Source organism: Psammomys obesus, unplaced genomic scaffold (assembly GCF_907164565.1).
Source record: "Psammomys obesus unplaced genomic scaffold, mPsaObe1.curated_primary_1811, whole genome shotgun sequence".
Taxonomy (NCBI): Eukaryota; Metazoa; Chordata; class Mammalia; order Rodentia; family Muridae; genus Psammomys; species Psammomys obesus.
The window spans coordinates 8,518,380-8,542,105 of record NW_026590677.1 but is presented as its reverse complement, the minus strand read 5'-3'; the positions used below and the strand labels follow the sequence as shown (position 1 = coordinate 8,542,105).

Below are 23,726 nucleotides of genomic sequence, written 5' to 3'. Positions count from 1 at the left end.
TTGTGGCCATGCTAATTGATTAGATACTATAACAAGTATGTCTGGGACCAGGAAGCTTAGGTAGATCTGGAAGGGTAGACTTTCTGAGAGTGCTGGGTTCTTGCCCAAGTTCTGAAAACTGCAACTTTTTTAGGAGAAGTGAACCCCTGTCTGTTGGGCTATTTAATAGTACCCTAGCCCCATGAAGCCTGTAACTATCACATCCTGGTTAAGAGGTGGGAAATTTGTGCCTTTGTCTTCCTAACAGTAAGGACATCTGACTAGGTCATTCAGGGCAGTATTTGTGGACTGAAAGGACTCCATATTTGAGCTTATAGTGGGAGGGAGAGAAGTGCCAAGTAAAGGTCAGGCTCTGAATAGAAGTAGAAAAGATGAAGATGATAAAACTAAGAATCCATTAGTCTAAATATTCTTCACAGAGTAGCCCCAGCAATGGCAATAAGTCATTTTGGCACTAGGCACATGGACAAACAATGAGAAATGGCATACTAAGCAGTAAATCTGGATTGGGGGAGATAAGCCTGTTTTTAAGTACAGCCACCATTGGCACTAGGCAGTTCCCACATAGTTTGGAAAACGGTAACTGAAATTATTAGTGGAAAGTCAAGAGGAAACTGTTCAAGCTCCTGATAAAGTCCGGTGGAAGGGAACAGCCCACCTGGGTAAAAGCAAGAAGACAGCAGCTATACACTATAGCATCCATCTTGTTCACTGTGCTTGGTGGATATCTTCTGACCTTAGAACTTTATAGACAACCCAATAGAAGATATTGAACACAAGAAAAGTAAAAGGGAAGACAGCCCTGGAGATAGTGTCAATTCTCTTGGCTCGGTCCACATAGAGTTTCCTTATGGTTTCTCCCTCCTTTAGAAGAGGGGCTGGAGGTTGGGAACTATAAATGCTGGAACCTTCCATTGGGCCTCCATCCCTGGCTTGTAAGCAGTGTCCTAGGCCATAGCCACGAAAATAGAAGCAGCTCTCTCGTATGATGTCTTCTTCCTAGAATTACAAGCGATAAAAGGTGGTATTTGAGTCCACAGTAGAAGCCAGACCACACATAAATGCCTCATAAGCAATTCAGTACAGGCAAATGGCTCACTACTCAGGCCTTTTCCATGCTTTGGATGACCACAAAATAATTAAAACACACACACACACACACACACACACACACACACACACGTATATATTAAGTAGCTATATGCTGTGAGTTCATTTACAGCCATGCACTGAGGTGCCTTTCAAAATTTGTAACATCATTTGGAGTCAGTGCTAACATCTCAATGTTAAATTATCTCTGACAGGTAAACAGAACAACAAAACCACCAGACAGTGATGCTAGATATTTTGCCTTGGTGAAACTGATTTTAATGAATTTAAAAAGATTTAGAATTAGCTTGTTTTGTTGATCACTCTTTTGAATATCTATTTATTTCTTTGCAAATTTGCTTATTGAACACAGGAGTCATAAATGTATAGTAAAACTTATTAGCCATTGTGCATTACATTCATATACAATGCATTCCTTTTCATAGCCACTTTAACATGGAGGTGGTACATTTTTATAATAAGCAGTACACAATAGACAGCAAAAGTCCATTAATACAATAGTTGGCTGACAAAACTGAGTGGCTTTGATACAGATGGGAAGCAGTAAGGACAGAAAAGTAAAAAAATAAAAAAGAATAGAAGGGGGAGGAGGAAGAAGAGGAAAGAAACATCCACAAGAGTTTTACTTACGGAAGAAGCCCTCAGGCCCTCCGCCTCTGAACTTATTTACCCTATTTTTTCATTTTAGGGCAAATTTGAGAAACACCTCATTCAAATAGAAGATGATCCTATAAATTAAAAGTATTGACTGCTCTGCAGTTAAAAGCTTCAGCTAAAGGCAGTCCTGATGAGACCTGATAAGCTAGGGTCAAAGGGGAGGAGGACCTCCCCTATCAGTGGACTGGGGGAGGGGCATGGGAGGAGAAGAGAGAAGGGTGGGATTGGGAGGGCATGGGGAGGGGGCTACAGCTGGGATACAAAGTGAATAAACTATAATTAATAAAAAATAAGTAAAGCCCACAAAAAAGAGGGAGGGTAATGGGCTTTGGGGGATATGCTTTAAGTATATTATATGCCTGAAATAATGTACTTATATAACTGTATATTAAAAAGAAAAAAATAAATTTAAAAAGAACCTTGTTAATGAGGGAAAGAAACAAGGAAAAAGTGGAATGGGGTGCTTGATCTGTATAAGGAAGTAAGGCAGGATGTTAAGGCAGGGTCACCATGGAAGAACAAGTTGGCTCGGGATGCAGTGTCAGGGCTTTGGTGAGCACAGATATAGTTTAAGTAGAAACTGTTGTCAGAGCATTGCAAGGTTTGAAGTAGAGTTATCTATAGAGGTTCTGTAGAAAAAAATATTTTGCACGAAAAATGATCTCTTCTGTTTGATGTTCTCTCATGTAAGGATTTAAGTGTCTTTTGATGTTATCAGAACCTGTCAAACAGCATTTCTTAAAATAAATGTGACAGTTCCTGTTAAAAAAAAAAAAAGCTTCAGCTAAGAGATTGCCTGAAATGAAATATCCTTTTGTCTGATCCTTCACCTACCAACTCAAGTGTGCCCAAAACTGAGGAGGTTCCAGAGACTAGAGTCTCTGATTGCTCACACTGGAGAATCTAAGGTAAAACAGGAAGAGTAGGCCACCCTAGTTACCTGGTGCAGTTCTATAAATTATAAAAACAAGAAACATTTACATTGTGTGAGTATGTCCCACATATGTACATGTAAAGTGAGCACAAAGGTGGTAAACATTTTGTACAATTTGAGGGGCACTGTGGGATCTTTATAACAAGGCCTTTGCAGCTACAAAAAAACTGAAAAGTAGTTTTGTAGATGATTCATTAGTATGGTTGGTCATAGTAACTCTTGATTAGTACCTTAAGACTGATCTGTTAATGATGACAATTCCAGTACTGAGCATCAGTGGCAGACAAACTCAGGCCAGAAGTTCACAAACAAAACCTATCCCTCTTTTCTGTCATCTGTTAGCTCTTACAGAGATTTGTTCACTACTGTTTTCTTAGTGACAGGCACCGTGCTTGGAACCCAGTCAGACACTCATAGATGTGTGTTGAATGGGAAACTGGGCTGAAGAGCCACATGCTTTAAGATACAAGGAAAGGAGTGGCCTTTTGTTCTTCTGATGCCAATATCTTGTCAGGGTCCCCAACTAAAGAGTCCACTCAGAAGAGTCTCACTCAGTTATGAAATAATTGGCAAGAAACACAATTACTACCTGCCCCACTATACAATGGTTTGATAGCCTTTGGCTTCTACAGAGTGGCACTTTGAATATAGGAAAGAATCAAAGTCTGCCCACCAGAGTGCTTTGCAGTCCTCTTCTTGATTAATCAGGGTCTTCACAGAGGGTGGTGTATGTGTATGTCAGGGGCAGTTCAGGATCTTGGCTCTTCAAACATGAATTGTTAGAATTTGACAGCCTGAAGGCTCTGCTTTTCATCATTTTGATTTTTTTAATCACAGATCTTGATTTATCTCACATGTATTCTAATTAATTTTCATAGTCTTTCTACAGGGGAAGTTTCCTGGACCCATTGTACAGACAAAGAACCAGGGGCAAGCAAAGTATCTCACAAGGAATTGAAAATTGAGAGGAGTAAGTGAAATTAAAATTTTTTCCCTAGCATTTCAGTTTGGGATCCTGTACCCCACTATTCACCTAGCCCTGCAACAAGAAGACAAAAACCACCAAATACAGGTATTGGGAAAAAAGTTCTGAGGGAGAAAGTTAGATCCAACTACAATTTTGTTGTAATAAATTATATTATTTCTCCTTTTATCCAGTAAATCTGAAGAAATTATGTAGAACTATATCCCAGGCTAGAAAAAGTAATTTTATATAGGAGAGAAAATATATCCAATAAAGTAAACTGTTCTTGGCTCTTTTTTATCTTAATATAGATAAAAATACTTTTATCTTAATATAGATAAAGATACTCTTTAGTATCTTTTTGGCTGGCCCAGCAAAGATCAGTAGCGTGAAATTCAAGGACTGAGGGGCTTGGGTTTCAATATTAGATACTTAAGTCAAATTCTGAATGGTGAGTGTTTGTGTATGCATTGGGGAGGGACAGTGTGCCATTAAATACCACTCTGCACTCTCCATGGTTATTGAAATAGGGTTGAATTTTTTCTACTTATCTAGAACTGAGTGCTGAAAGGCTAGAGAAGAAGCTGTATTAAAGCCAACCTGGGAAAAAAAAAAGCCCAGTGTACAAGATGGAAAAGAGTAATAAATAATAAGTGAGACAGGCAGGAAGGAAAGAAATTGGAGATAGGGTAGAGTGCTCATTGGAAGATGCAGAGGTGAATGAGGTCCTGAAAGTAAGCCTCTGAGAGGATTTGCTGTTATTTTGTAATTTTTCTAGTTAGTAATAATAGCAAGAATTCTTATCTACTCCAGTTTGACAGCCCTTGCTTTTGGCTGCTGTGTTCAGAACCAGAGTCTAACCGTGCAAGGATGATGAGAAAAAGGTTTCACCGTTTCCTCTAAATAATTTAGATCATCTGGGAAGACAAAGCAGAAGTGCACGCAAAAAAATGTCCACCATTTCTGGCAGTGCTACAAGAGAAGAGCATCATACAGGGGACAAGTGGTTGAGAGATTAGAAAGAAAATTACTAGCCCTAGAGCTGGGTGAACAGTTGAGTTTTTCCTGAAGAACCCTATCTTGACCTTGACTCTGGGCTCCTGAGAATCATATTTCTGTCCTCTCCCATTGGGCTTTTCTGAGACTGAATCCTTCTAGTTCTCTTGCTGGAACTTCAAGGTCCCCAAAGAGAGTCTAGACAAATATGAGCCCTCTTGTTTATCCTGTTGTTTGGGACCTCCAAGACTGCTGGATGGTTTCACTGGGATTGCACTGGCTTTAGAAAACTCAAGAAAGAGATATTATTAACAATTCAGGTTTGGCTTTCAGGTTTTATTTCCATTAACAAACCACAGTACACTTTTAGACAAGCCATAGGGTCCTAAGCTGCTGCTGCTGCTAAGTAACTTTGTAATAAGTGAGTACTAGCACACACTCCATTATAAGCTCATGGCCAACCTGCATATAAGCATAAGCAGACAAAATTTGGGCAGTAGCTGGTTGGATGGCTACAGGGTAGGTGGTGGGACTAGCGTCAAGCTGAATAACTCTGTAGTAACTGTAGTAATCTTCGTTACTGGGACACCAACACCGGCATTTTAGGTGGGAAAGGGACTCTGGAGTATTTGATGACATGTTCTTTCCAAGGAAGGCAGTGTTAAAAAAAACCCAATAAAAACAAAACAAACAAAAAACAAACCTATGAATCAGAGATTTTTGGAACTTTCAGACAAATTTCACACAACTAAAGAGGAGACTGAGATAGTTTATTAAAGGAGGCATCCTGTTTTCTTTCTCTCTGCTAACTCAGTACATATGTTCCTGACCCCACTGTGAGGCAGCAAAGTTTTTAGGCAGGTCTCTGGAAGTACGACTTTTATTTAGAGAGATGCAGTTGTAGATTAATCCACTAGAGGGCTCATTCTTTACGAATCGTGAAAGAACTAAAGAAAAGAAAGAATAGGTGTTCAGAAAAATCTACATGAGATAGGAGGATCCTTGTCTTCCCCCAGAAAGGAACCATACCAACGAATGTGAAATATCATGCAGATAGTTTGTGTGATCATTGGAGGTCATATGGTAGGGGGTGTGCCACGAGCTACTGAGGGTTGAGTGTTAGGAGAACAGAAGAGTCCTTGTATTAGTATGTCTCAGGCTAGAATCAGAATTTATGTGTGTGTGTGTGTGTGTGTGTGTGTGTGCGCGCGCGCGTGTCCGCTGGCACACGTGCGTGTTACTGTGGATCAAACCCAAGACTCACTTTCTCTCTCTCTCTTTCTCACAATAGATATATATATATGTGCTTAGCAAGCACTCAGGCACTGAGCTACAACTGCTGCCCCCTAGAGTCAAGATTTCAACAATGGGTTCAGGTAATTTGTTTTCCGTCCTCTGAAAGTAATTATGTGCTTGACCTTTGGTTTTGAAGCCTGTGGATTAGGCAGAAAACATAGAGTCAAAGCTCAAGACACTGTGTCTCTGAAGATTAAGTAACCAGTGACAAGGTTTTTGGCTTTGCTCATAATTGGAGCTGGCTTTTCTCAGGGTAACCCAGGCAACTCTGTTGTCATGACAACTTACCTAGCATCTATTGTCAGGGCAATTAAGGGAAAACTACCTCTGTTGTCATGACAACAACTTCCTCTTCTATTTCCCTTGGTGATCACTTTGCTCTGGAAGAAATAGGGCTAACAAACAATAGTGAGGAAGAACTCCACCTCAAGCTCACCAACTCTAAAGTGCTTGATAAAGATCAAGACAAATTCCAACAATCAGAAGAGGCAAGTAGTGATCTTTCAGTTCCAGTTCAAATATGGGGACCATCTTACAGTGCTCCCTTTGAAGTAACAATAGTTCCTTCTCAAAGCAATAACATCTGCGCTAAGCCACTGAGGTTCTAATACTGGCAAATATGTTTTTGTTTGTTTGTGTTGAGACAGAGTCTCTGTGTAGTCCTGGCTATCCTGGAACTCTCTCTGTAGACCAGGCTGGCCTTGAACTTACCATGTGGCATACTCTTAATCCCTTTACTGCCTTATAAGGATTAATGTCCCATTGGATAGATAAAGAAAACAGAACCAGAGAAACTAAGTATTTAATTTAACTGTCACTAGCCTAGGACTAGAATCTAGGATTCCCAATTACCCAGTCCTAGAGGCCTGGGTTGAGTCTTCATTTGTAGGAGGAATAATAGGAAGGAAGGAGTCCAAAGGAGAAGGGAAGTGACCTCTTCCCTTTTGGTACTCACCATTCGTTGGCGTCTCTGCCTTCTACGAAGTCTCATAAACTCCTTATGCTGACGAGAGACAAAATTGACTGCAGCATACTCAAGCAAGGCAGCAAATACAAAGAGCAGGCATACAGCCATCCAGATGTCAATCGCCTTCACATAGGATACCTGCAACATCCATGAACAGAGCAGTTATCTTTATGGAGTTCTTCCATGGACTATCCATTGGATTTCTAGTCCATATCAATTGCCTGTTAGTGTTCAATCTTATCCTGAAACTTCTGTGGTTACAAAAAAAAAGTCTGTCATGATATGTATCTTTATCTGAAGGCCCATGTCAAAGAGATCTGGCTACCCATCATCCTTTATCTTTCTGCAGTCTTCACCCTCCACTTTTATGAGCCCTTCCTCCTTACTCTTCATTTCCTTTCTTTATTCTTCTTGCATGCCTGTTTTGCCTTTTGTTTCTTATTTTTTTTATTTCTTCTGATTCTTCTCTTTCGATAAATAACAATGATCAAAATCATATTTCTTTGCTCCCTAGTATGCCTTGGATTTCTCATAGTCACAGTGATAGTTAAGGAAGGCTCACAATTCCCATGTGAGGTGTGTGGAGACATTTAATACTCAGAGAGAAAGGGTTTTAATAGGGATAACTTAGTTAAAGGTGGTATTAGGACTGGGAAGTTCTGAGCTTTCAAATCAGTGACCTTAACATTTACGTAGGTTACAGCCTCACTGGCAGACTAGGAACTCCTCCATTCTTGTTCTCCTGTTGACCCTGTGGAGTTTTCTGCTGCCTTTGCAAGAGTCACTGCTAAGGAATGGAGTGCAATGATAAGCCAAAACTTCATCTCTCACCTTGGAGACAACAGGGCTGCATTCACCCATCTGTTTCCTACTATGTTCCGCTTATCCCTTGCCTTTGGCAGCTTTTAAGAGCTTTTCTTTCCCATTTCCCTGGTGAAGGTTGAACACCAACTTCTGCAGGAGCAGGGTACAACTGGATGGGGCCAAGAAGTAGGGCAGAACTTCAGGTTATTGAGATCCTTTCTTTTCTTCAACCAGAGGGAATCCCTGTATAGTTTTGAGTTCACTCCATATAGCTTCCTATCAGGAGTAGGATTTGTGAAAAGTGACTTCTTTGTATCAGCTTCTGCATTATAGAGTCGTCCCCCACCAGAGTGCTTCAGATCCCAGGTCAGAAAAGGTTTTAGTGCATAGATTCTCTACCTGTTGGCTTCCACTATGATAGTGGAGATTGAACCCATGCATTACAGGCATAGTGTTTTACCAGTAAGCTACATACCTAACCACCTATCTTAGTGCTTCTTAGCTGAAAAAAAAAAAAGCTGCTCTTACCCACAAGAGCATTTCCCAGTATTTTCAGAAAATGTTGGCAACACATTTTAAGGTGGTCAGAGATACTGCCATGTACAAGGGTGCTGTAAGGCATCATAAAGTGTAGACCATTCCTCTCTCCAAAAACATATGTGAAAGTTGACAAACCTGCTTTACTTCATTTCTGGGAAACTCCATTGAAAGAGCAGTAATGGGTTATTGGGTAATTTGGATTAAAAATTCCTTGGTGTTGTCTCCACTTTACCACCTATGAAGAAGTCATCCCATTTAACTGTCAATCACCCAGGCCCACTGAGCTCTCAAGAATTTCAGATACCTGCTCTGAAGATCAATAATGAGGCAATTATAAGGGATAGTCATGAAGGCCTTTAGACTATCAATGAAAAGAGCACCTTATGTATTTATGGCTTGTTAATGATAAAAGTATCACTAAGATATTTTAAAGAGATCTTTGTGATCATATCACAACTCCCCAACCAACCATTTAGAGGTTCTCCATTGCCCTTGTGATCTAGATGTGTTATATTTACCATGGCCTTTGACCTCTGTCTCTTCACCCTCAGTGTGCCCTTTGTGATCTATGATCCTGCTACAATGAAATATTTCATTTTTTTTTAATGAAGCCAGTCTCCTCTTCTCTGTGATTTGGATAACTTATCCTTTATCTTCCACATTAAGTATCATATATTTGAGAGGTCTATTCTCATCATGCTAGTGTGCCTTCTGTATGAGCCTGGCTTATCCTTATGTCTTTAGCATATTTATCATATACCTGGCCAATTCCTCCACTAGACTGAGCTTTTCCATGTCAGGAACTATTTTTATGTTGTTCAGTGTTCTATCCCCAGTACCTGAGTGCTTGGCACATAATAAGTGTTTGTTTTGTTTTGTTTTTAAGAGTTAGCATATAATTTCATTTTCTGTTTGGCCATAGACAATGAATATCTGAAACATTTTGATGAATCTGATACATTTAAGGTACTATTTTCCTCATAACTTATTTGTCTCATCTATTATGCTAACTGACAAGTCATTAGGTATGACAATGAAAACTTGCTAACATGCTAATTAATCATTGGGGCAATGGATAAAGAAAGCTAAAACACTTGTAATAGTATCTCTGGAGTGTGTCCTTGCTAATTAAATGCTGGTCGATCACCACTGGAGAACTAATACTGGTTTTGGGTAACTAACTACCCTTTAGGTAGAGATTAAAATTATGTAATGCGAATTTCTATCACAGCATGTATGCTAACAAATTGTAAAGCAGATTATAGGCATCTTAGCACCCACTACCTAAGATGCATACAAATTCTAACTATGAATAAAACAGAGAGGAAAAAGAAACCATCTACTGCTTCTTTATTCCTTCTATCCAATGAGAAATTACAGCCTAAGATTTATATTGCAACTGATCCCTCATGCGCCTTACATATCCTTATGATCAATATTTTTTGCCATTTTTATTATTATCATTTATTACAATTTATTCAATTTATATCCCGAATAAGTGTTTTTTGAGGGAGTGGAAACAGAAATGTGTTTATCTCTGCTGGCTCCTACTTGTTATCTTTGCTCTTCTTTCCTTTCTTTGCCTCACAAGCTAAGGGCAAGATATAGAAATTTGTATCATTCCTTTCTGGTGCAGCTTTATATCTTGTCTTCCATTTAGCTTTTCCTGTCTGCTCAGCTTTTTGCAGCTATGGAGATCAAGAGCCTGGCAAAGAGATGGAAATTGCAGCCTTTAGGGTACCAAGGCAATGAAGGAATGCTTTCTGGAGACTATGGAGAAAGATTACCCTGGCCGAGTCCCCTTACAAAGAAATCTCTTCTACTCTCATCCTAGATAGTAGGCATGTTGTTTTGGATGGGAGTGGTATCACTGTCAGAAGCCTCTGGCTTGACCTCATTTCTTTCTTTAAACCCTCAAGCAAATCTAATACTGTATAAACTCAAGGGTTTAGCAAGAGCTCTTTGGCTTGCTGAGTCCTTTGCTCCATGGATCTACCTAGCCAAACAGTTCATGTTAGGGCACATGCCTGTAACTTTTGCTTACTAGCCAATGAGGCTATTGAAAAGTCCTGAAAATATGACAAGAAATTACTAAACATTGTAAATAAGTAACTGCTTAACAAAGCATTTTTTCTCAAATGAGGGAACTGTATGATAGCTAGGAGCAGATGGATTGGGCTCACTGGCAGGAGGGGACCAGAAAAGAAATTCTCTTGTCAGGAAGTCATAAATTGAAGTATCTTTCTGGGTTATGAAGAATCTTACTTGATTCAAGGAAGGATTCTTAATGCAGTGATCATCATGTAATTCAAGACAAGGCTCTTAATGCAGTGATCCTCATATAAGGCTATTATAGTAATAGAAGTATCATAGTCCAGGCTGGTCCTATGGCTTTTCTCTAGGGATATTCTGCCTCTAAGATCTTCATTAATACCCTAGTCCATTTAAGAAACACACATAGGAAGGGGTCCCTGACAACCTTGTCTCGGGTTCCTCATGCCAATCTTAACTTGATAACTGTTTATATCTATAGGGGGCTTTAAAGTAACTCAGAGGTTTCCCAGCAAATGAAAAAAATCAGTACAGGAAATATCACCTGCTTTACTCTCAGATCCAATACTCATTTTTTCCATACTCATTTTTAAAATTTTTAATAAAATAATTAGCATTTATTGAGCAATTATTATGTGCCAAACACTATCCTTGTATGTTAACACTTAATTTATTTTTTCACAATAACCCCAAGGAGAGGGTATCATTCTTAGTTTCATATTACAGGCAAGGCAACTGAGAGACAATTTACTTGTCACACTATTAGTAAATAATGAAGCTGGGATTTGAACCTAAATCTGCCCAACTCTATTCTCCTACACTTAACTCCCCTACAGCAATTTCATAAACATGACATCAGTATCCACATTACACATTGCTTAAGTCTCCAATAAAAGAAGTCTTATATTGGACAAACAATGAGAGCATATCTCAGAACCAGGTTCCCAACAAATCAGAATAAGGAATATGTTCAAGGCAAGATTATTCCATGACCAAGTATAGTACCTGGTATATGGTATGTGCTCAACAAATATTTAATGAAAAAAATGGCTTTATTCCCTGATATGCTGAGAGCCTTGCTGACCATAAGGACTTTGAGGTGACCTTTAAGTTCCCCACATAAATAGACGATGCAGGGAGAGCTGTTGTTAGTCCCATCAGCACAATTTTTTCTGCATAGTCAAAACATTAACAGGCCCCAGATGATCAGAGTCTACATCTTTAATTGCTATTATATTTACAACCTCAAAATATTCTCCTTCCCACCCCCACGTAAACATGTATATTTAGGGCAATTTGTAATAGTATCTTATTTGTTATAGAAAGAGGACAGAATTTGGCTCAAAACTCTACTATTTCTTTGGTTCTTTCTTATCAGCATTCACCTTGAGAAGGTCATTTCACCTCTGATCTGCATTCTCATCTGGACTGTGAGAGAATAGGGCTTTCCATGTGATAACGGTCTTTTGCATACTAGTATTTCCAAAAGAAAATTTAGTAAGGCACTACTGCTACTCATTCCCTAGCATTCTCCCTGTTATGCTGCTATTAATAGTATGCTATGGAGAAGAGGAAATGTTGGATGCTGGCTATTGCTTATTGACAGTTAAAACCTAAATCCAAGGTAAAGAGGGAGTAGCATAGCAGGGAACATATGATGAATGAGAAATAGGGGGCTGGATGTCAAGCATGTTCTCTTGCATATCTCTTCACCTTAGGCAAAGAGGCCCTGGATCCAGAGCTCTGGGTTGTCATCGTGAGGACAGTGGTGATGCCAAGGCCTACACGAGCAGGGGCAGCGTCCATGTTGATCCAGAAGGAGACCCAGGACAGAATGACAATGAGTAGGCTGGGAATGTACATCTGAATCAGATAGTAGCCCATCTGCCGTTCCAGGTGAAACTTTACCTCAATACAGGTGAATTTTCCTGTAAGAGAAGAAGTATTTGGTTCTGAGTCCCCAGACTGTAGCTTAGTCTGAGGGAGTGTAGGTCAGGAGAAGGGCAGCCCTGCTGAACCCAACTTCTGGGATGCTCAGCTGGCCCCAGGTAGTGCCAGACGCATGGACTGACAGCACTCAGATAAGCCATAAATATTGTTTTTTTGTTGTTTCTTTGTTTGTTTGGTTTTTGCTCCCAGAAGTTTTACTTCCAGCATAAGATATTTCAAGTAACAATTACAGAAAGAAGATAAAGAGTACGAAGGCTCCAGAATCAGCCTCTCTGGGGCTGAATCCCAACTTCTGTTAATAGCTATGTGATCTTGAATAAGTCATCAAGCCTTTTGGTTGTTTGTTATGCTTTTTGTTTTTAAGACAAGGTCTCTTTTATGTAGCCCAGGGTGGCATCAGATTTGGAATACTCTGCTGTGCCACCATGCTAACTTCCACTAAAGTGTTTTGAACTAGTTTTCTTACCTAGAAAACAAAGTAATCAACAATAGCAATGTCGTTGGTCCGTTAGAAAAGTTTAATGAAAAGCTGTAATTGAGGTGTTGAACATCTATTTTTTAAATCATTGTTAAGAAAGAATTAGTTTGGACTTCATTTAGATCTCACCATCCTTCCTTGGACTTACTCATATCCTACAATCTCTCTAGCAACAGCTGGAATAAACCCTGTCTGTCTTAAGCAAGCAAGAAGAACCAGCTAGTATTCAGCTGGAAAGAATTCACAACAGAAATCTGATCTGGATACTGGAAAGCAGGTTCCCATAGAGCATCTGTTCTCAACCTGTGGGTTGCAACCCTTTACAAGAGTCACCTAAGACCATTGGAAAATATAGATATTTACATTATGATTCATAGCAATAGCAAATGTACAATTATGAAGCAGTAATGAAAATATTTTATGGTTGATGGGTCACTACAACATGAGGAGCTGTATTAAAGGGTGCAGCATTAGGAAGATTGAGAAGCACTGTCATAGATTGTCAGGAAGCACTATTTTGTTCCACCATGAAACAATGCATTGTTTCTTGGCATATAACTCCATGCTCTTCTTCCCATGCCAATCCTCTTTACTTTATCCTGCTTCCCATGTTGCAGAAGCTAAGAAAACAATAGTTTACAGCTTCTCTCAAAACGAGAGGCTCAGGAAAACACAAGAAGAAATGGAGAGGGTTTGTACAGCCATCTCTAAGTATTCACTGGGAGATGGCTCTCAGAAGATCCCCTTACAAAATACCAAAATCAGTGGATATTCAAAACCCTTATACAAAGTGGCATTATATTTGTATTTAAACTATATATACTCTACAAACTATTTAAACTTTATATACTTTAAATTAGGACTATATTATACACCCTAAACATTTATTTATTTGTTTGTTTGTTTATTTGGTGAGTGTATGTGCCACAATATTTGTGTGGAAGTTAGAGGATGACTTTCAGTAGTCAGTTCTCTCCTTCCATCATGTGGGTCTTGGAAACTAAACTCAATTCATTTACCCACTAAGCCATCTTGTCAGCTCTATATTACTTATACTATAACACAGCACAAGTTCTATGTCAATGGTAGTTACCCTGGATTTTTTAGGGGCTAATGGTAAGGAAAAGTCTATACATGTTTAGCACAGATGAAATTTATGATTAATGTTTTTGTTCTGAGGTTGGATGGACCATTGGACGTGGAACCTATGAGAGCCAACTGAGTGTTTTCATGTTGTTCTGACTAAGGCTTAACTCTTATCTGATTACTCAAGACCAGTGATTTGAACTTACTGCTTGGGGCTTTGGCATGCTCTATGACTCTATGACCTTCTTATATTTGTTCCTGAATATACCCCTGCTCAGCACTATGTGTTTCTTCCTATGACACGCCTTTACTATGTACCATGTTTTTTTTTTTTTTCCATTCATCCGATTACTGTAATAATAGTTGGGGATTTAATTATCACATTAACACTTTTAATACAGAAAAATTAGAGAGAAAGAATTAACATTTTAAAGCTCATATTTATCAAATCACTATTAAGTTCCTGGAGTTCTTATACTTTAACAAAATTCTATAGAACTTTTTTGAGAGGGTAAAATGATTATTTCTCATATTACAGATAAGGCTACTGAAGCATAAAGAAATTTAAAAATATTTCTCAAGGATACCTAACCAGTATACAAAGAAGCTAACATCTAAACTAGACTTATCTTACTGCAAAGTTCTTGCTTTTTTCATTGCATCATATTACATTAGAAACATTTAGCATTATTTTCTTTCAGGGATTTTAAATCCATATTTTTTCTTTGTTCTTAGCATAATATAGTCATGCTCTGTAAACAACATGGAATCTTATCCTTTTTATATTTGTAGTTTCTCATGAAGACATAAGATCTGTGAAAGTATTATGTTCATGACTGCATATTATCTTACCAAATAGGCACATTGTATAATTTATTTTTCCCATATGAGTGGCTACTTAGAACAATTCCTAGTGTTTTCTTGCATCAACAAGAGAAACCTTAGTGACTAAAGCCAATGAGATATTTTGTAATATTTTCTTAAAATATATTCTAAGGAATGAAATTCTTGTATAAATACATAGGAAAAAATTTAGCTTCTGGACTAACGTTTCTCAAAACACAGTGTTTCCTGAACTATGTGCATCATAAGCTTCATGATACTTGTTAACATGCAAATTTCTAGGCATTTCTCTAGAATATATGATCAGAGTCTCAGAGAGTTAAAGCCTAGGAATCAATCTTTTTAAAAGACTCCCCAGGAAAGTATACTGACCACAAAAGCCTAGAAACAATTCATCTACAAACAAATTGCCATTGCCTCTCCCTAGTCTCTACCAGGTTCTACCCGCACTTGTATTTTCTAAATTCAAGGAACTGTTCCATCCCTACTCCCACACAGCTAAGTTGCTAAAGGAAATGAGGACCAGCAGCTCTTGGGAAAGCTAAAGGAATAACCTGTCCACTTTGGGAAAACAGTTCCTCTCCACTTCCCTTGCTCCACATCCAGGAGAAAATGTCTTCTGATGTTCAGGAGAACTAGGCAATAGAGGTAACAATGGAAAGTGTATGCATTCTCAGTTGCCTGTTCCTTCAGGCCTGTTTATTTTATTAATTAATTAATTAATTAATTAATCTATCTATCTATCTATCTATCTATCTATCTATCTATTTGGGCATAGCTATTGACAACTTATAAATGTAGATTTCCAGCTTTCACACAAAATTGACCCTAGGAAAAATAAGACACGTTTTCTGCTCATTGTCACAGGCCTCTTTGCTCTGAAGTATATGAGACAGATGCAAACATGGGCTTTGGAGTTAGATCTCTTTCAAATTATGAATATGACATCTATTAACTGTGTGACAACTGATTTGAACTCTAACTCCTCCTGTTAACTTTTTTAAATTTTATTTTATAGTTATTTATTTTTATGTGTATATGTGAGTATGAGCATGTTTTAGTGCATGTGTGGTGTCAGAGGACAGCTTGTGGGAGTCAATTCTGTCCTTTCATCATATGGGTTCTAGAATTAAACACAGGTTATCAGTTTTACCTGCTGAGCCATGTTTATAGCTTTTTTGTGTTCTTTATGAAAGAGGTGTTGATAGCATCTTCCATAATAAAATGAGGTATAGGACAGCATCATAGCTTTGTATTGAGACACTAGTAGAACCTGGTTTCCTTGTCCTGTTGTCTCTCATCTTGAGACCCTTTAGGGCCTCATAGACAATAGAGACTTGCCTGATTCTTACCTGTGTTGTAGTGCTTGGTACAGTAACCTAGGTCCTTCTCATCACGCAAGATAAATTGGGGTAGAGTCAACCCCTCAGCTACTTGGACAGCAGGAGCATCTTCTAGCCACTCAAACACAAGGTCATTCATGGTATAGCCAACTGCAAGTGAAAGAGAAATGGCAGACTTTCAGGGCATGTGTTTAGATTGAGGAAAGAGGAGTTAAAGTTAGCAAAGTTACATAGTTGAAGGACTTGGTTTGAGGTTTAGAAAGGTTTAGACACACTTAGCTTGGAAAGGGGAATGCTTCTGAAGAGGGTATTTCCTCAGTTGTCTCATGGGCTTATATTAAATGAGCAAGTCAGAAAGATCCTAGACGCCTTTACTGTGTCGGTCTCAAGCTTGAGAAATGCTTAGAGAGAAACTATTCTGGCAGACATAGGATGCAGACCAAGAAGTTTGGAAAGATGTCAAGAGCCCCAGCTGGGAACCTCCTGCCACATCCTAAGCCCAGAGGAGTAAGCATGTGCATCAACCACATGTCCAGAGCTGAGCCTCAGAGCCAGGGTTTCTGCTACTTCACCTCAGGAAAGAGAGAGCTATTTCTGTCCTTCCAGTCATGCATGGGAGAATGTGCACACCACAGACTCATAGCCAAGGACTTTAATTGGAAAAAAAATTGAGAGCTAATAGCTGAACATGCCAAGTTGCTCACAGATTGCTTGCAGTTCATGAGGGTTCCTGTCATAGATGTGACTGTGTTCTTGTATGGAAGGGAAGACTAAGGTTTACAGAATCTAGTTTAAGGTCCACTGTAGCTATGTGACTACAGGTGAGTCATCTACTCGTCTGTGAAATGAGGCTAGTAGAGGCTGTTTCAACTAAGTTTTTAAAGTGGCTGTGAGGGATGATGGGAACTTGCCTGTAAAGATGGTGTATGAATTCTAGATGGTGGACTAAAGGGCACTTTCTTTGTTCCCATGTGGTGGAAACAATGCTATGTTTTTTTTTTTTTCTCTATAAGGAATGTTTCTTGATCTCACAGTTTTACTCCACCCAGGTGTTAGATAAAGAGTAAGTGAAGACCCTTCCTCGCCATGCTTTGCTTTCTTTGCATAATTGGCAGTCTATACAGATTGCCATAGAAGAGACCTTGGCTGACTTCACATCTCTAGGCACTTTCCTATGCCTGAAGCTGTCCTCCTAGTCTCTGCAATCATTATTTGTATTCATGTAGAATCAGAGTTGTAGGAGCACCTCCGTATTGCCCAAAACTGATATCTATATTGGCATCTTCAATGTCTTAGTTCTGAGGAAATAAAGGTAGTGACTGCAAGAAGAAATTTGGGCACAGGAAATACCCAGTGGCCAGTGATTGCCCCATGGCCAGCACAACCACATTTCTGTAGAAGGCTGGGAGTCATTATATTCCTCAGCTCTCTGCAACAGTCACTCCAGCAAGTAATACGGGAGTACAAAAATCACACTGGGCTGGGTGTCAAGGAACATTGGCTTCTAATGTCCATGACAAGAATTTATAGGGCAAATGTTTGTCCTGTCTGAAATATCATTAACTAGCTGTCACTCCAGGCCTTGCCTTGCAATTCACTAGAGACACTTACAGCTTTCCAGCTGCATCGTGCAGGTCTGGATGTCCATTGGGAAGTTCTTGAGGTCCATTGGGCAGGACAAAATGAGGGTCAATCTGGTGGGAACAGTGAAAAAGTAACGACATCAATTTACTGGGGGTCCAGCACTGTATAGCATGGACCATATTTCCACCCTTCCACCTTCATCTGGCTTCTTCCTTTTGATCCCAAATCTCCTTGCTATACACTAGGTGCACCTGATGCTGTAGAGCACATTCCCATTCTTGAAGATGCGCAGCAACTTGTTGTCTGTGGTCACCTCATGGAAGTTGGCCCCTTTCTCATTGGCAAAGAAGAGGTCTGGCTTCCAGATAGAGTCGAGCATGGTAGGATCTAGGTCCAGAGAGTCATCAGGATATTCTCGGTAGGCTAGTCGTGGGTCATTCCATTGCTGCCGTAAGAAGACATTTACCCGGTAGTCCTGGAAGGGTGAAGAGGAAGGCCTATCAGAGGCAGTACTTTTCTCAGGGGTCCAATAAAGCCAACATGAGCAGAAGGGCTATGAACAGGAAATGCTGGAAATGAATCTTGAGGGAACTAGGCATTTTCCAGTAGAAAAAGCCCACTTTGGGCAAATATGGCAAAGATGGGAAAGAAAAAGACATGTGTTTAACAACCTACTCCCTGTTAAGTGTTGTTTGTTTGTTTGTTTGTTTGTTTGTTTTTTGTTTGTTTTAGGAATGGAGGTTAAACCCAGGTTCTTGAGCATGCTAGGCAAATACTGTATCACTGAGCCATATCCTCAGATCTGAGTGCTTTTCTCATACACATCATTTTATTTAAACCTCACATCAGTTTTGTGTGGAGAACAATTTCATGATCTATGCTTTTCCTATGAGTAACAAAGACCAGGAAAGATTGAAGTTAACCTGGTTAACATAGCTATTAGGTGGCAGAGTTGGGATTTGGACTCAGTTATTTTTTCCTGATTCGAAAACCTTTGCTCTGCATCAGGTTACTTCACATATTTGATGAACTGTTCTTTGACTAGTTTGAAGTTGTCTAGGGAAAACTTGGCCTAAGAATAAACTCTCAGTCATCACCTCAAAGGTCCTGTAGCTTAAGCTGTGATCACAAATCAGGAAAAAGAGGACAGCAGAAAGGAAATGTTCTCGATGTGGTGAGTTTCTCCCATTCACACGGGAATGGAAGTGGGGAATAGGAAGACCCCTTACCATAGTGGTCTCAGTGACGGAACCAAAACTGTTGATGAAGATGTTGCAGGTCACATTCACAGGTGGTCCTAAAGGTAGCAAAGCACAGCCCATTGGCAGGGCAATCCAGAAAGCTGAGAGCAGGTTCCTCAAGTCCCTCTCTGAGCTTCAGATCTGGCCACTGCTGGGAAAAGACTGACAGCTTCACAGACTCACAGGCAATAGGGAGTAAAGGCAATTTCTGAGCTATAAGATCTAGCCTTGGACTTAACGGCTTCCTTCCTGAAGGCCAGCCAGCAACTACTAGCTAAGCAGTGTGCCACCTAGTATAATAAGCATGGGAGGGGATTTAATAGCTGGACCTTTCTTACCTTTGAAATTGGGCCTAATTCTGGCATCATATCCAGATGTTCGTCCCATAAGCTTATCCAAGAAATCAGAGGGGGACATGGGCTGGGATCCTTTGGGGCCAGATTTGACATCCTCTTTTGCCAAAGCCACACTGGGTGGGAAAAGAAAAGGAAGTTTGAGGATAGTTGTTTTCTAATTATCACAGACTGTGCTTACATATTTCCATCCCCCTTTGTTGGATCTACCCCCCCTTTGTTGGATCAGACAGGAAGATAAGTGAGAATTGGTCTTTGACATACTAAATGAGGAGAACAAAACAGTTATGAGCCAACATGCCTGGCCAACAGCAGTCCTGGGAAATGGCTGTCACATAGAGAATATCCTCAGTGCATGACTGGGACTATTATCTTCATTTTACAGACAAGAAAACAGGCTAAAAGATTGTTACTTGCCCAAAGTCTCAGAACCTCTGAGTGACACAGTCAGGACTCAAAAACTGGACTAAGGACCCTGAAGGTGCTTTGAAAGCATTTAAAGAAGAATGATATCTCAACGGTGTGTTGTTAATATGGGCTAGCCAAGGGTAAGAGGGACTTTTTGGAGAAGCTGCTTCCCTGAGAGCTGCTATGAGTTTCTTGGGCTTCCTGTAAGAGTTATAGGACTTGGGACCCAGCTTCTGTCTGTCTGTCTTTTTATTTTTTGTATGGCAGGAATCTATGTTAAGTGTAGAGTCAGAGCTAATACATGGCTACCAAACTGTGGTAATTATGCAGGGCTCTATTGCCATCGGAGAGTTTCCCAATCAAGTGATCATTCTGAGGTAAACTCCCTTTTTTCTCTACTTAACAGCTTTGAGTTTGGGACGGAGTCAGTATGTGTTAGCCTGGCATAGAATCTAGCCTCCTTTTTTGTCTGTCTTCCCCCTAAGAGAGCTGAGGAGATGGATCAGTAAGTAAAATGTTTGCTGCAAAAATGTGAGGATCAGCTTTCAGATTTCCAGCACCCAGGTAAAAATCTGGTGGACATGGCAACAACACTTAGGAGTATAGCTTTCCTGTGGCAAGCTGGATAGTTAGCCCAGCTGAAACTGCTAGACATGTGTTCAACAAAAGACCCTGCCTCAATCTAATAGAAAAAGAATGACAAAGAAGATACTTGACATCAACTTCAGGCTTCTACAAAAATATGCACACATGTATGTCAGTATACACCCACATGCATTTGTGCCCACACATAGGCAAACATACTCACACACATACAAGTTTCCTTCTGGGGGCAGAAACGTCCCTTCTACATGCTCATTTACTAGTGGCCAACACATAGACTAGGCACTAGGGACTTAGCCAAGCCTTGGGAGCAGAGGTAGATCTCAAGTCTGAACTCAGGCTAGACTCCTGGCTCTGCCAGGTACTTTCTTGCTGCATCTTACTATCATCACCACGACAGGTATTATAACCATCTCGATGGCTGCTATAACTGCTGCACTATGGGACTGAGCAGCAAAGTAACTGTTGCCTTTCTAGTCCTAGTCTTCTTTAAGCCAATGGTCACGCCTTTTCCAATAAGTCTGTGTTCTAGTCAGTGACTGGTAGACTCATTAAAGGAGCTAAGACACTACATTAAATGCTCCACAAGCCTTATCAAGGTTAGTCCTCCTTCCTGCTTATCTCTATTGTAACTGGCTCTCTGTATACATGGAACACTGTTTTTTAGGACCCCTTTGTACATAAGCAAATTTTCAGATGCTCACATTTTATATAAAATGGTATAGTCTTTGCATATAACCTGTGCACATCTTCCTGTATACTAGAAAATCAGTCCTGGGTTTTAACACTTAATGTACTGCAAATGTTATACAAGTAGTTGTTTAGCGGATAAGGACAAGGAAAATCCAAATATGGTCAACACAAGTGCTGTTAACTATTTTGGGTCTGTGATGCTTGAATCTAAAGATGTGGAAATGATGTATATGAAGAGCTAACTGTACATAGATTAGGAAACTGGAGATCAGGAAAGTGAAGTGACCCCTCTGAGAGCCTATAGCTAGTGAATGGTAAAGGCAAAATTTAGAACCAGAGCCAGCAACTTCAGGATTCAGTGTGACTGTCAGAACTGTCATAAGACAAGCATCCCAGAATGATCTATCAAAGCACCAGAATGAGGAAAGGTCAGGATCTGTCACACTGTGACTTCTTAGAGTTCTGTCTTGAACCCCAAAAGCAGGAGAAATCCCTTGCCCTGGGGACGGAGGCCACCCTGGCCCCTGGCAGGAGTAGCCAGGGCAGGTGCCCTAAGTTCACTATGGGACTCCAAGGAGGTTGTTGATGATGCTGAGGCTTGTAGAAGTCTGGACCTTCACCACAGGATCTCCACCATAGCCAGGTACTTCTGTTGCTGCTGTTGCTGCTGCTGTTGGCCATCTGCCACTTGCTTGCTGGGAGGTCACATGGCCCTGCATACAGGGCAAGCAGACCTCTTTATGGTCCTCAGCATCACTCGGGTCACCTCTCCACTACTCCTGTCCAATAACTCTAGGATAGGGAGTGAGTCTTGTCTTCAGTCCCAAAACCTGTTTTGGTTCCTCAAATTCTGAGATTATCTTGTCTAAAGATCCAAGACTGGAACTTACTTTGTGAAACCATTCTGTTTACCCTTTCATTCCTGGTAAGTTCCAAACACTTACAGGACCTAAAAGGATCAAGAACTGACAATCCTCATACAAGGCTCTGGGGTGATATGAGGAGAGAATGTTAATTCAGCTATGGGGTACTTGGGCAACCTTGAGAATGTCACTTCTCTTGGCTTCAGTTTCCATATTTACAACAAATAGCTTGAACTTAGGATTCTCTAAGAGGCCATCGTGCTCTATTTATATCCCATTTATAAGCACACATGGTACTTTTCCCACTTGTCCTTGCATCTTGAGGCAGTCTCCCCCTCAACAAGGGTCAGAAAGACCCAATTCCATGACTCCATATGTCTGAATCTTGTCAATTCCCTCTAAACTGCCATTCCACTTTGAGCTACTTTTCCCTTCTAAACATACTGTCCCACTCCTGTGCCTCTTCTTGCCTGCCATCATATTTTTGCAAGGAATGGAGCTGAAAGCACCTCAGAAATAAGATGGTCTGGGATGTTCAGTGTATTAAAAGGAAGAAGACATGGCTCCAGCATTCACTCTTTTACACTCTGTGAGGTATTTCTTTTAAGGCCAGTTCAACCAAGTTATAGCCATCATTTCTACTTAGCATACCCTGTCAACCCAGACTAGCTCTTGTTATCATGAGAAAGAGGCAAAAATTGGTCAGGGGACAGTGAGAAGCCATATGTTAAAGGGCAGGGTGACTGCAGATAACTAAGGTTCAGGCATCCCAGCTTCATCCTGCTGTGGTCCTGTGGCAATCTCGTGCCACCTGCAGCCTCTTTGGCAAGCATCTGATAGCTGTTTCTGTCATTTTTAGAGATCTAGCTGGTAGGAAGATTGGGTTCAGTTACAGGACAAATGACCTCCATCTTAGAGCTCAGCTACTTAACCCCTACCCCGTTCATGCAATTCACCCATTCAGAAGCCTCTCTGCCCACACTGGGGCCCTACAATCTGTATTGGACAGCTCCTGGGTCCTGACTGAGGAGGATGTGTTCTCTCCTGATGCCCTCCAGACCTGTTTTTTTTTTTCTTTTTTGCTTGTTTGTTTTGTTTTCTCAAACTTAGAAGAAACTCTGCCAGCTACCTCATCTGTTACCACCAGCCCCCAGTTAGTGTTTTCATGCACCTCCTTCTCACCCCATTGAGCTCACCTGAGGAGGACCTTCCCTGGCAAGGTCCAGAGAAGAAAGAAGAGGGTTACAGGAACAAGAGTTGTCATTCTTCAGAGACCTTGGAGTCCTTTCTCAGTCTGGCTGCCAAGGTGAGAGCAGGTATCCCTGTGGGAACACCAATAGTATAGAGCCCTTCTCTAGCTTGGACCTGAATAAGGAGCCTGTATGGCCAGACTAGCTGTTGAGCTCTCTTTTCTCTCCTGCCTCTTCTGCCCTGTCCTTAGCATTCAGGGTCTAGAACTATATTCTCTGGCAATGAACCTGACCCAGATAACCCTACCAGCTCCAGCTCCAGCTTCAGCTTAGGCTTGTCTTGGACTGAGGACGGCCTCAGCCGGATGGTCAGGGAGCCAGAAAAGATTCTCTTTGGGTAGCAATCACTCTCCAAACCCTGGAGAATCTTGGAGGGGAGGGAAGGAGAGCAATAGAAAGATGTTTCCCTCCCTCCCACATCCCCCTAGATGCACCCTCCGAAAGCAGTAATTTAAAGGCACAGTCACCAGCAGCTGGAGTGGGGTTCCCAGCTTGTTTGAAAGCTGGGGAGGAGCTTGGGCTGCTGAGCTGCCCAAGGGAGAGCTTGGGCTGCTGAGCTGCTTGGGGAGAGCCTGAGGTGTTATGTCCAGCCTCCAACTCTAATAGGAGGCACATTTGCTCACACATAGGCAGCCTGGTTACTCCTGTACCCAACAGCTTTCCTTTTAGCCTAGAGTCAAGATGGGGCCGTAGAGTAAAAGTCTTAATGCT

At 40.6% G+C, this 23,726-nt stretch overlaps 1 protein-coding gene across 1 annotated transcript; it reads right to left on the bottom strand.

Moving 5' to 3' along the window:
- Positions 1-708: 708 nt before the first annotated feature.
- Positions 709-23,029, bottom strand: LOC129677654 (glycine receptor subunit alpha-4). The gene is made up of 9 exons (XM_055608299.1): positions 22,962-23,029; positions 19,184-19,314; positions 18,834-18,901; positions 17,856-18,079; positions 17,632-17,714; positions 16,030-16,170; positions 12,034-12,248; positions 6,913-7,062; positions 709-999 (listed from the first exon to the last, which is right to left on the bottom strand). Exons 1-9 carry the CDS (start codon positions 23,027-23,029, stop codon positions 709-711), a joined length of 1,371 nt encoding a protein of 456 aa, XP_055464274.1.
- Positions 23,030-23,726: the final 697 nt, after the last annotated feature.